General features: G+C 41.1%; 1 protein-coding gene across 6 annotated transcripts in view; it reads right to left on the bottom strand.

Annotated features, from left to right (window-relative positions):
- The window catches only part of CUNH13orf46 (chromosome unknown C13orf46 homolog), a 91,129-nt gene extending 77,805 nt beyond the window's left edge, over nt 1–13,324 (bottom strand). For all 6 annotated transcript variants that reach the window (XM_077494183.1, XM_077494182.1, XM_077494186.1 and 3 more), the window contains exon 1: nt 12,272–13,324. In XM_077494183.1, coding sequence (XP_077350309.1) covers nt 12,272–13,316 — 1,045 coding nt within the window. In that variant the 5' untranslated portion in view covers nt 13,317–13,324. The remainder of the gene's footprint in view (nt 1–12,271) is intronic.
- Nucleotides 13,325–13,419: the final 95 nt, after the last annotated feature.

Genomic DNA, 13,419 nt, shown 5'->3' on the forward strand with positions numbered 1-13,419 from the left:
TGTAAATGAGGCGGATTCCCATTCTGACAGGGGACAACATGGAGATCTGCTGTTCCTGATGATCAGGAACAGCGATCTCTGTGTTGTCTCAGTGAGCCCATCCCCCACACAGTTAAAACACGCTGGTAGAACACATTTAACCCTTTGAATGCCCCCTAGTTTTAACCCCTTCCCTGCCAGTGCCATTTATACATTGATCAGTGCATTTTTATAGTACTGATCAATGTAATAATGTTTACTGGTCCCCAAAAAGTGTCACTTGGGGACAGATTTTTCCGCCACAATGTTGCAAAAATCACAGATCACCTCCATTACAAGTAAAAACATAAAAAAAAGTCCACGCTATAGACGCTATAACTTTTGCACAAACTAATTATTATAAGCTTATTGCAAATTTTGTTACCAAAAATATGTAGCAGAATATATATCGGCCTAAACTGATGAATACATTTGTTTTTTTTTTATATTTTTTGGGGATACTTATTATAGCAGAAAGTTAAAAAAAATAGTTATTTTTTTCTAAATTTACGCTCTTTTTTGTTTATAGCGCAAAAAATAAAAACTGCAGAGGGTATCAAATACCACCAAAAGAAAGCTCTATTTGTGAGAGAAAAAGGACATCAATTTTGTTTGGGTACAACGTCGCACGACCGCGCAATTGTCAGTTAAAGCGACACAGTGCCGAATCACAAAAAATGGCCAGGTCATTAAGGGGGTAAATCCTTCCAGGGCTAAAGTGGTTAAAGTTGAAAACAAAAAAAAATTCAGCAGTGGATTCATTATTATGATGTTAAATGTATTCACTTGATATCAGCCTCTCGGAAGTCCTGTACAGAAACACTCAGGATAAGAGAGAGAGGGGCAGGTTTGAAAGCCAATCGAGGGTGGTGGATACAAATATGTTCACTAGTACACTGATAACAGAAGAGATCAGGGTGAGCAGAGAGGTGACTCCAGCAGCCTGGTCCTGCTCTTTCACTCTCCAATCAGCAAGCTTGGGGGGGGGCGGACATCAATGTTTTTATTAAGGCTCAAGTTTAGTGAATATTTTTAAAACAATCATGCTGGTGTCGGGTGTGTTAGGGTGAAATCAGCAGGCATTTGCCTCAGAATACCCCCACAGCAGTGATCTTCCAGTGCCGTGAGGGGTATTATAAGCAGTTGAATTTGTTGCAGACACTCGTCAGGTGATGACTATCCCCACCTTTTTCAACCCCCCCCCATGCTCCATTCATATAATCCCTATTACTGGAGCAGACAGTTCTTTGGAGATGTAGATGATTCCATGAACATATATAAGGTTCTGTGGCAGTTTAGAAGATTCCATGGAGGTGTAGATGATCCTATGGAGGTGCTCAGGATTCTGTGGAGGAGAAGATGGTTCTGTGGAGGGGGGGGGGGGCATAAATAGCCCACAGGTCGTACTTTAAGGGCACAATGAACAGTGGAGAATGCAACAAAATGGTTTCAATATTTATTCATAACAGTACAGATGCCATGACTACCACATTTCCACCCTTGTCTGAGGGCTTGGTCACTAGACCAATGTGCACACTAAAATATTTGGTTTCGGAATTTCGTATTCGTCCGAAAAATACATTTATTTAGTTACTCCCGAAATTCGCTTTTTAGTTATTTTGTTTAGTTAAAAAATGCATTCGTCCGAAAATCCCAAAAAATTAAGCTGGAATCTGTCATTGAAGGCTTATGGTGTCTGTCGAATGTTCTAAGAAGATTCGATGGAGCAGCTGAACTGTACGACGTCGCAATCGTACATTTCCGGTTGAATTTTCCGTCTACAAGCTATAGTAGAATTCTAATGTTGTATGACACTAGTAATAATTATATTTATTAATTATTATTACTAGTCAACCAACATTAGAATTCTTCTATAGCCTATGGGCGGAGCATTTGAAATGTCCGCTCGCGGCGACTGCTTCGTTGAATCTTCATGTCAAATTTTTTGTCTCTATGTCAAATCTTTTCTCCCTATGTAGAATAATCTTGGACTAATAGAGCTAAGGTTAGGCACATTCGGCCACAGGTTCGATGGACACAGATCGCTATTGTCAGCGGCATGCCGAATCTCCTATCTATATCCAATTGTTGTCACAACAAAAATGAAAATAAAGCATTTGTTTATGTCGGATCTTTCGGTTTTCAGATTCTGCACGTTCATTATCGTTTGTTAAAACGATAAAGAAAATACCCGAAATTCGGACGAAAATGTATTTGGACGAAAACGAATGCACATGTCTATTGATCACTATACTGGATTTCTTGCTAAGGTTGTCTTATGCAATCCTTTGGGCATGACTTAGATTCATATCGGCAGATCTAAAAAAAAGCAACTCTCTCAATCTCCTGAGTGGTCTGAGTAAGAAATGCCCAGATATTTGAATTGGTATGCAAAGATGGAAATTGATGAGGAACATCTCAATCTTCTCTCTAACATATTATGTTGGTTTCGTTATATCGACAACGTTTTTATGTTATGGGCAGGAACAAATGAAGCCCTGCATCATTTTATGTTGATGTTGGACACTAATAATTATAACCTTAGGTTCACAATGGAATCTAATGAGAACAGGTTTGAATACCTCGATGTTATCCTGAGCATTAACGATGATGGCACTATCAGTACGTCCCTATACCGTAAGCCTACAACAGGGAATGTGGTTATGCATGCAACTAGTGCACATCTGCATTAATTAGTCCAAAGTATCTACCCCTTAGGAGGAATTGCTCTAGTGAAGTTACCTTTAGGCATGAAGTGGATCTTCCCTACAATAGGTTACTGGCCAGGGGCTACAGTAGATTTTGCCTTAAAAAGACTTTAAAAAAAGCACAGGGTAAGTTTAGGGATGCAGTTCTGTTGTCTGAACATAAGAAAAATGACTCTAACATGGTTAGATTTATAACCACCTATTCAGACCAACATAAACAAATACGTTGAATTATACAGAAACATTGGCACCTTTTATCAGCTGACCCGATACTTACAAAATATCTAGGGGTCAATCCGGAGATAGCCTTCAGACGTTCGGGGTCAATCGGGGATCACCTGGTGCAGAGTCAGTACAAAAAATCTCAAAATAAACAATGTGATAGACCGGGGCTCTTTCAATGTGGGACATGTGACTATTACCACTTGTTCATAGAGGGCCCCTCTGTCCCATTTCCCAATGGACGAATTCACACAATTCGTCATCACATAACCTGTCAAACCAAAGGAATTATTTATATTATTCTTTGCCAATGTGGAACCTTCTACATTGGCAAAACCATCAGACCTTTCTGGAAAAGGATGAAAGACCACATGTATCATGGCTGTCAGGTGGTCTGCTCAAAACAGCCATCTGTTATCATGTGGCCTTTAAACACAGATATAACCCTCGTGTGTTCAGATCTGCCATCATTTTGACCAAAACATTTTTACAAAAGGAAACCCAATGGTTATATAACCAACATGCTACATCTTTTCCGGGCCTAAATGATATGTTGAGTTTCAGGCCCTTTCTATAGGCAGGTTTATATGTATTTCCCACATATGTTTTAGGAAATATGTTTTGTGATTTGTTTTGTGTTTTTTGATCAGTGTTTAACCGCCTTCTCATGTTTTGCCCTTTCTGTCCTCTATAGTGAAATTGTCAAGATACCAACTCAGACTAGGGGTATTGTTTCCCTTTTTTTTTGAAAATTAATATATGAGAATATATTTTTGTAATACTTAAGCCACATACACACTATCAGATTTTCTGCTGATTTTTTCCTTCAGATTTACCAAAACCATACAATATGAGGTCAAACCTTAGGAGTTTTAACGTGTATGCAATCAGACAGGCCCTTCACTACATGGTTTTGGTAAATCTGAAGGAAAAAATCTGAAGAAAATCTGATAGTGTGTATGGGGCTTTAGCTTATTCATCTTTGTAACATACTCATGAATTATATATATATATATATATATATATATATATATATATATATATATATATTATTATTTTTTATTTTTTTTACAGTGGCCTTTATAGGTATTTTTTTGATCATTTATATATGATGGTACTTAAACAATAATTTCCTATCTCTATGGATCGTTTATGTCTCTTCATGGTATATCTAGCAGATTTTATTAACACAATGTGATCTTTATTTACAGTGGTGATTAGACTTTCTAGTTTCATTGTTTTTTGTTTTTGGTATTTTCTTTAATTGTTTGGTTGTCTGGTCTTTGATTTTGATCTCGTCCTTTGTTTTCTTTTCCGGGGCATGATCACCGGAGTTGTGGACTTCTATATGGCTTTTGTGTGCGTCTGCGTGCCGTGGACGTGTGCCCGCTCTATGGGACGGATGGGCTGAGATCTGGCGTTTTCTTCCCCTCTTTCACCGCACTGTAACGCGTACGGGGGAGGAGCTACACATTACGTCACCTGCTGCTGCCCTACGGAACTAACACGATTGTCGGCTTTACATGCTGTGTTTTTATCATCTTTATGTGAGTAGTTTGTGTTTGAACACAAAAATTTAATCTTATACTTAAGCGGTGAGCACTTAGATCTTTTCTTTCTACCCATGACCCAGCGTCCTTGCTGAGATCTAAGGAGAAGTGAGAAACGTTAATGAGCCGTGTTAACCCTTTTGATACCCGCTTGCATGACCACCTGTTTGCACAGGGGTCCATGCCATAAGGTGAGAGTGATTAGTTAGACCAGAGGTGGAGGGATTGTCACGCTACTGTGGAAAAAAAAATAATGACTTACGTCAGTGCTACAGTTTAAATTTAAAATGTATTTGTGTGAACTGTGAAGTTAAGTCATGGATTGTGGAAACTAACTAGTGTCGGGCGATTGTATATAGTATATACCACATTTACCCCTGACTAAAGCAGAGTTGCAATGCAAAGAGATCAGCTAAAAGTAGTTGGATCTGTATGTGTGTAATAATTCATCGAAATGAGTCGATTAATCAATTAAAAAAAAAAAATTGATTGAGAGTGGCCGGCGCGTGACTGGAATGGCCGCCTGAGAACTGAGCTCTCCACATACATAGCGGCATTGAGCGACTTCCAGCTTACCTCAGCCCATACCGAACGCACGGTGACCGTCCTAATCTCCTGCTCTATCACGGGAGAATGTCGCTGAAACGAAAAGACTCCAGACCGCCCCGTAAGCTGACGGCTTTTATGTACCAGCCGTCGGCGCGGCGAGGCCAAGATGGCGCCGTTCCGTCAGGAAGCCTCACATACGCAGCGGCCGTATCCTCCCCGCATGGAAGCACTGCATCCAGAGACTCTCCTACTACTATGGTAAGCGCTTCACAGGGTGGCGATTCACTCCCCCCCCCCCCCCCCGGGACTCCTACTACCCAAAGCCCAGTCAAAAGTAAAATGAGGCTGAATGCCTCAGGGATAGGTGAAGATGGCAATAATTTAAGAGAGCTCCCCTCTCCTACACCTGCACTAGGCCCACAGCCAGATGCCATTGCCTCTTTCCCCACCATGGGACAAACTGTTATTGATACCACCCTGAAAGAGATGCTTATTTCACTCCGTAGTTCTCTGCAATCCGATATGCTCTCATTCATGCAAGGTTTTGATGACAAATTGGGCCTAATAGATACCAGGGTCACTCACTTGGAAACTAACATGGATACCATGACTGCCACCATTAAAGATTTAATTGATTCGCATGAGGCACAGGCACAGGAAACGAAATGGCTGACCGACAAATTAGCAAATTTAGAGGACAGAGCCAGGCGCAATAATTTCAAGATCAGAGGGGTGCCCGAGTCCATTCAAAATACTGATCTGCCTGCCTTTGCTAAAGGCCTGCTTAAAGCACTACTGCCTGAAGCAAAAAATATGGAATTGCTTATTGATCGGATACATAGACTGCCAAAACCTGCGTTTCTGCCGGACTCTGTACCCAGAGATGTTATTCTCAGGGTACACTTTTTTCACATTAAAGAACAGTTTATGCAAAAAGTAAGAGCGCTACCAGCACTCCCTGATCCATATGCTCAACTACAGATCTTTGCTGATTTATCCCAGCATACCCTGAGTAAACGTAGGCAACTTAATAACATCACTAAAACCCTGCGCAACAACCAAATCCAGTATCAATGGATTGCACCTGACAAACTCTCCGTCACTCACGCAGGCGCCAAACATGTCGTAACCTCAGTACAGCAAGGTTTACGGATGCTGAAGATCTGGAATGTTATCCCTTCCAACAATGATATGGTGCCTATGGATCAAAGCAACACGGGAGCCATGTCGCCACACCCCTTACCTCAGAGGGACTATGGTCACACTCCATCTACCTGAATGGCTGAGGTCCGTCTATATGGCTATGTTTTGTGGTTGTGATCCCTGCTCACGCTCTGTTTCACTAGACTTTTACCCCCATCCAGGGCTCCTAGACACTGTTGCGTTGTGTCTCTGCCCTGAGCACTGTTAGTGCTGGTTTCTATTTTTTGTTGTATATTTTTCTTTTTTTTGTCTTATTGTTGTTCTACCGTTCATCTACCTCCCTGCCTGGAAGCATCCTTACCTCACCAATCAACCCTTGGGTCCAAAACCCCCCATCAGCACAGCTTCCTATTGTGACCAGTGCTCTATCCCCCTCCCCCCCCCCCCTCCCTCCTTTTTTTTTTTTTTTCTCTTCTCTTTTTTTTCAGGTACTCCGAAGCTGCGCTAAACTTTTCTACCAGACCCTGCTGTCATCACCTCTTATTGTCCCAGCACGCAACCTTTTGAAGACCTTTCTTCACACTACATCACCTTCCTCGCATCTCATCCAACCGTACGGACACCTGTTGGCATCTGACCTGCTACGTAATTATAAGGTACCCCCATTCTTCTTTGCCACACGTCACTACGCATTATGACTATCAAAATTGTCACGATTAATACCAAAGGATTAAATCATCCTGCGAAAAGATCCTCTCTTTGGGCCTTGGCTAAACAATCTAAATGTGATATCATCTGCGCTCAAGAGACACACTTTTTATCCAGTAATCCTCCTTCTTGCACCAATAGAAACTTTAGTAACATATACACCGCTAATGCACCTCAAAAAAAGAAGGGTGTCCTTATAGCTATAAGCAACTCGCTAACCTTTCAACAAGATCAATGCCTTTCTGATCCTGGAGGCCGCTTCCTAATCTTGAACTGTCATATTAACGACGCACCCTACACCATCGTCAACGTCTATGTCCCAAACACTCACCAAATTCGATTTCTTCGGAAACTGCACAGAAAAGTTCACTCAATGCAACAAGGTGCAACTATATGGTGTGGCGACTTTAATTGTACCCCCGATCCAGAAATGGACTCTACATCTCTCTCCAAAAGAGGACGACCAGAATTGAATTCTCTACTCCATGAACTGGGCCTCTATGATGTGTGGAGGTGCACACATGCAGGCGAAAAGGATTTCACTTTCTTTTCCCCCTGCCACAATACTTATTCTCGAATTGACCTTTTTCTTACAGACCAATGGACTCTGCAAAAAGTATCTACTTCTACTATTCATATGACTTCTTGGTCCGATCATTCCCCTGTAAGCATCACTATAGAGGACACTACCAGAAATGCTCCGACTTACCTTTGGAGGTTAAATACCTCGATCCTGCAATCTCCATTGTACAACCAAACTCTAACAGACAATCTAAACTCTTTTTTTGAATGTAACGAGAACTCAGTTGATGATCCGACTGTTTTATGGTCTGCGCATAAGGCCTTTATGCGCGGAATCTTTATACAATTGGGTGCTCAGGATAAGAGACGGAGGAGGCAGCGAATGAACAATTTATTAGCAGAAATACAATCCACTGATATACTTAATAAACGAAATCCTACGCCAGCATTGAAATCACGACTCATTGCTCTCAGACTAGATCTTAGGGCCCTACTCTTAGAAACTCACGACAAATTCCAAAAGCGACTTAAAATGAAATTTTACGCTGAGCATAATAAACCCGGTAAATTACTATCTCATAGGATCAAAGGCTATTCCATTAAAACCCGACCGCCCTACGTCTATCATCCCCACACCAATTCTAAATTGACTAATCCACAGGATATTGCCAATGCCTTCAGTGCATATTACAGCTCACTCTACAATTTAAAAGACGATCCGACTCAACCCCAACCTTCGACAGCGCAAATTAAGACATTTTTAGACTCCATTAATCTGCCTAGTCTAACCCCCCTACAACTAGATGACCTTAATATTCCTTTCACAGAGACAGAAATCAAAAAGGCTATCCAATCGTTACCTGCCAACAAGGCCCCAGGTCCTGATGGCTTTGTGGGAGAATACTATAAAAAATATGACTATATTCTCACCAAATACATCACCCCACTGTTTAATTCAGCTGCCTCCTCTGCCTCTTTCCCCCAGGAAATGTTAAAAGCATTAATTGTCACAATACCGAAGCCAGGAAAAGAACCCACTTTGACCCAAAATTATAGACCTATCTCCTTGCTCAACCACGATGTGAAATTGTACGCCAAGGTGATAGCAAATCGGATTAATGACTTAATGCCATTATTGATACACCCTGACCAATCTGGTTTTATCAAAGGGCGCCAAACGTCTGATGCGACCCATTGTATGATAAATATCATCCATCATACAGCGACCCATCGGATGCCTTCTCTGCTTCTCTCCTTGGATGCGGAGAAGGCATTCGATAGGGTTCACTGGCAGTATCTCCAGCAAACATTGGAAAAATGTGGATTCCAGGGTCATATCCTAAAGGCAATCTTGGCCCTATACTCCTCTCCTTCAGCGCAAGTGTATTGCTCCTCTATGATATCCACTGATTTTAAAATATCAAATGGTACTCGCCAGGGTTGCCCCCTTTCCCCCTTAATTTTTGACCTGATAATAGAACCTCTTGCTACTAAAGTTAGATCCCATCCTAATATCTCAGGTGTTCCCTTTGGCGATTGTGAGCACAAGATTAGTCTCTTTGCCGATGATGTGATCTTTTCATTAACCAACCCTACTTCTTCCCTGGCTTCGGTACAAACTTTATTGGATGAATTTAGTTACGTGTCTTACTATAAGGTTAATGCATCCAAGTCATACATACTACCTTTAGCGATATCTCCTGAACAACGACAACACTTGAGCGTCCAATACCCTTATACATGGTCCACAAACTCTATCACGTATCTGGGCATTAACCTGACGAGCTCCACCAAAGATTTGTACAAGGCAAACTTCCCTCCATTCCTTACCACACTTTCAGCTGACCTACCGAATATCTCCAAACTCACACTGTCCACCTCTGGCAGACTTGTGGCATTCAAAATGCTCAAGCTCCCTCAGTTATTATACTTGTTCAGGGCGTTACCCATCCCTATACCTACTTCCTTCTTCAGGCAGACTCAGTCGATAATTCATAACTTTATATGGCTAGGAAAAAAATCTAGAATATCACTTCGCACACTTATGAAACACAGAAAGTTGGGTGGTTTGGGCTATACCGTAGTTAAAGACTATTATTTTGCAGCTATCCTGGCCCAACTTAAAGCCTGGTTCACTCCAGATCCTAGCATCCATTGGTGTGCCATGGAAGCCTCTCAGGTGCCAAGAAATAATCTACGTAACTGGCTTATCTCTAGCCCTGATACTAATTCATCCAACAATTCCTTATCTCCAACCATAAAAGCGTCACTAGCAGCATTTTCATACTTCACTACGCATTTTCCTGCTACAACTCCCACATGTACAATTCCACTCCCCATTGAAACTCTTAATCTTCTGTCCCAAGATATTCAACTCTCCCTGTGGAAACACAAAGGTATTTCCCATATCGATGATCTCTATGATAGTGACTTCCTATACTCCTTTACTTCCCTGCAAAATAAATACTCGCTCCCACCCAAAGAATATTATACTTATATCAGAATATCACATTGTCTAGTTCAAACCCCTTCCCTCCGTCGTATTATTCCGAAAGTGGCATGGACATATTTCTCTAATTCCTCATCGCCCATCAAGGGGATATCCCTTTTTTATGCATTACTAGATGGCAAAGATACTTTTGAGAAATTACCCCCTCTACTAAAATGGGAAACCGAACTGGGTTCCTCATTTTCTTCACAACAATGGCAAACTGCCTTACGGGCCATATTTCTGGCTACGAAATCGGCGAATCTCTGGGACCTCACATACAAGATAAACCTTAGATGGTATATCACTCCATTACAGATTCATAGATATAGTCCAACAACTGCCCCTACCTGTTGGAGACTATGTGGCCTCCCTGGCAACCTATATCACACTCTTTGGTCTTGCCCAAAACTAACCCAGTTTTGGACAGACATATTTGTAATCATATCATCTCTCACTCACATTGTCTCCCCGCCTAACCCAGCATTGGCGCTCCTAAATATTGGTATTGACAACTATCCTCACCATCTCCAATATATTGTTACACATTTGTGCCTAGCAGCACGTTTGACCATTACACGTAATTGGAAATCCCCTGACCCTCCCTCACGTTCTGAAGTTATACGAACAACACATTTACATGGCGTATAGGAACGTATGTATGCCTCTTCGGAAGGTCTAATATCTAAATCCATTATCCGTTGGACTCCCTGGTTAGACTGGTACAAATCTTTTATGTCCGGGCCTCCTTGAACATTCATCTCGTCTAATATGAGAAGAATTTCACACACGCCTACATGTACCTGTTCCGCCTTTCATCCCCCCCCCTCCTTTTTTTTTTTTTCCTTCTTCTTATTCTCACCAGCCCTAACCCCTTCCTCCCTTCCTAAATATTTTATCTATATGATAGTTAGCGGATCGCTATTAGTCCATATCTTATGGACTTCTCTTCTCCATCATTTTCCTATAGGTTTTACGGTTACTGTTTCATGTTAGATAACATTACGGTACTTTGCATTACTCTTAGTTTATTTTGAATATATTGACGATGAAACAGAGTTTGACTTCTTTAATACCCTTATCATGGGAGTACTCCCTTGCTCCTGTGTACAGCGTGTTCCCAATTGGGGTACAAGGAGTAAGGTGATGTCCTCCTTCTTCTTTTTCTATTTTATTGGATGGAATATATATTTTAGAAACATTGTACTATGTCTCACTTATTCTATCTGACATTCCGCCACATTGTTAACATACACTGTAATGGCTCAGATATTTTGCGAATGTAACCTTCTTTTTGTGTAATCTTGTGTAATCTCACGCACTTCTGTTAAATAAAAATTATTGAAAGTAAAAAAAAAAATTGATTAATCGAACATGAAAATGTTAATCAGTAACAGCCCTAGTTTATTTAAACCCTATTTGACATTACATCTGTTTTTTTGTTTGATCGCAGCCTGACTCTCCCTGCTCTAATAGTCATGTATATGGATCTGACTGAAGGGGTGTAAATATAAATTCAAATATGTATCGGCCTTTGAATCAATTATTTAAAGTCATACCACTACCCCCTCCCCCACCCTCCCTTTCCTCCCCATATTCTCTGCATCATCCTTCTATGGCTCTTTAGCTAATAATATGAATAATGGAGCTTGTTAAATGGCATCTTTGAGCCAGTAAGTATTTCCTTATTCTAGCATATATAGACTATATTCTTTATTTTTGGATGCTCACAAGGTCTTTCTGGCTTTACTGACTGGTGATATTATACGAATTGTTTTACCAGGCTCCTATGAATATCTAGAATATTTACAATACTAGTGGATGTGAATTTTTGAAGTTTTTGGTGAGACTATCTTTCACGGACCCCCTTCTTTGCAAGGTATCTTCTTTTGTGTGCCATACATGTCGTTCAGATGCGATGATGATCCATTTTTAATACATGTATTATTACTTCATGAACTCTTATCTATGTGTTTCATTCTAGATAGTGAGACCTCTTTCTCTCCAACATTTCCCAAGTGTGTCCTGACGAAGCTAGACATCGAAACACATTGACGCACACGGGCTCAGCATACTATACATGTTCCTTTTTGTCATGTATTTTATTTATATATATTTTTTTTAATTCTATAAGTCTTTTTTTGTACCATTTACTTTTATGAATAAATATTGAAATAATGTTGAATCATTTTGTTACATTCTCCACTGTTCATTGTGCCCTTAAAGTACGACCTGTGGGCTACTTTTGTCCCCCCTTTTTTAAACCTTCATACGAATGTGGCCATAGGAGTGTTTTTTTCTGTATTTTCATGGTTCTGTGGAGGTGTAGAAGAATCCATGGAAGTGAAGAAGATTCCCTGGAGGTGAAGAAGATTCTGTGGAGGTGTAGAAGATTCTGTGGAGGTGAAGAAGGTTCCATAGAAGTGGAGAAGATTCTGTGGAGGTGTAGAAGGTTCCATAGAAGTGGAGAAGATTCTGTGGAGGTGAAGAAGATTCCATGGAAGTGGAGAAGATTCTGTGGCGGTGTAGAAGGTTCCATAGAAGTGGAGAAGATTCTGTGGAGGTGAAGAAGATTCCATGGAAGTGGAGAAGATTCTGTGGAGGTGTAGAAGGTTCCATAGAAGTAGAGAAGATTCTGTGGAGGTGTAGAAGATTCCATGGAAGTGGAGAAGATTCTGTGGAGGTGGAGAAGATTCTGTGGAGGTGAAGAAGGTTCCATAGAAGTGGAGAAGATTCTGTGGAGGTGAAGAAGATTCCATGGAGGTGTAGAAGGTTCCATAGAAGTGGAGAAGATTCTGTGGAGGTGAAGAAGATTCCATGGAAGTGGAGAAGATTCTGTGGAGGTGTAGAAGGTTCCATAGAAGTGGTTGAGGTGTAGAAGATTCCATAGAAGTGGAGAAGATTCTGTGGAGGTGAAGCAGATTCCATGGAAGTGGAGAAGATTCTGTGGAGGTGTAGAAGGTTCCATAGAAGTGGAGAAGATTCTGTGGAGGTGAAGAAGATTCCATGGAAGTGGAGAAGATTCTGTGGAGGTGTAGAAGGTTCCATAGAAGTGGAGAAGATTCTGTGGAGGTGTAGAAGATTCCATGGAAGTGGAGAAGATTCTGTGGAGGTGGAGAAGATTCTGTGGAGGTGAAGAAGGTTCCATAGAAGTGGAGAAGATTCTGTGGAGGTGAAGAAGATTCCATGGAAGTGGAGAAGATTCTGTGGAGGTGAAGAAGATTCCATGGAAGTGGAGGAGATTCTGTGGAGGTGTAGAAGGTTCCATAGAAGTGGAGAAGATTCTGTGGAGGTGAAGAAGATTCCATGGAGGTGTAGAAGGTTCCATAGAAGTGGAGAAGATTCTGTGGAGGTGAAGAAGATTCCATGGAAGTGGAGAAGATTCTGTGGAGGTGTAGAAGGTTCCATAGAAGTGGAGAAGATTCTGTGGAGGTGAAGAAGATTCTGTGGAGGTGAAGAAGATTCTGTGGAGGTGAAGAAGATTCTGTGGAGGTGAAGAAGATTCTGTGGA

This window comes from Lithobates pipiens, unplaced genomic scaffold, assembly GCF_037356315.1.
Source record: "Lithobates pipiens isolate NorthernLeopardFrog02 unplaced genomic scaffold, aLitPip1_a1.2 Scaffold_22, whole genome shotgun sequence".
Lineage (NCBI taxonomy): Eukaryota > Metazoa > Chordata > Amphibia > Anura > Ranidae > Lithobates > Lithobates pipiens.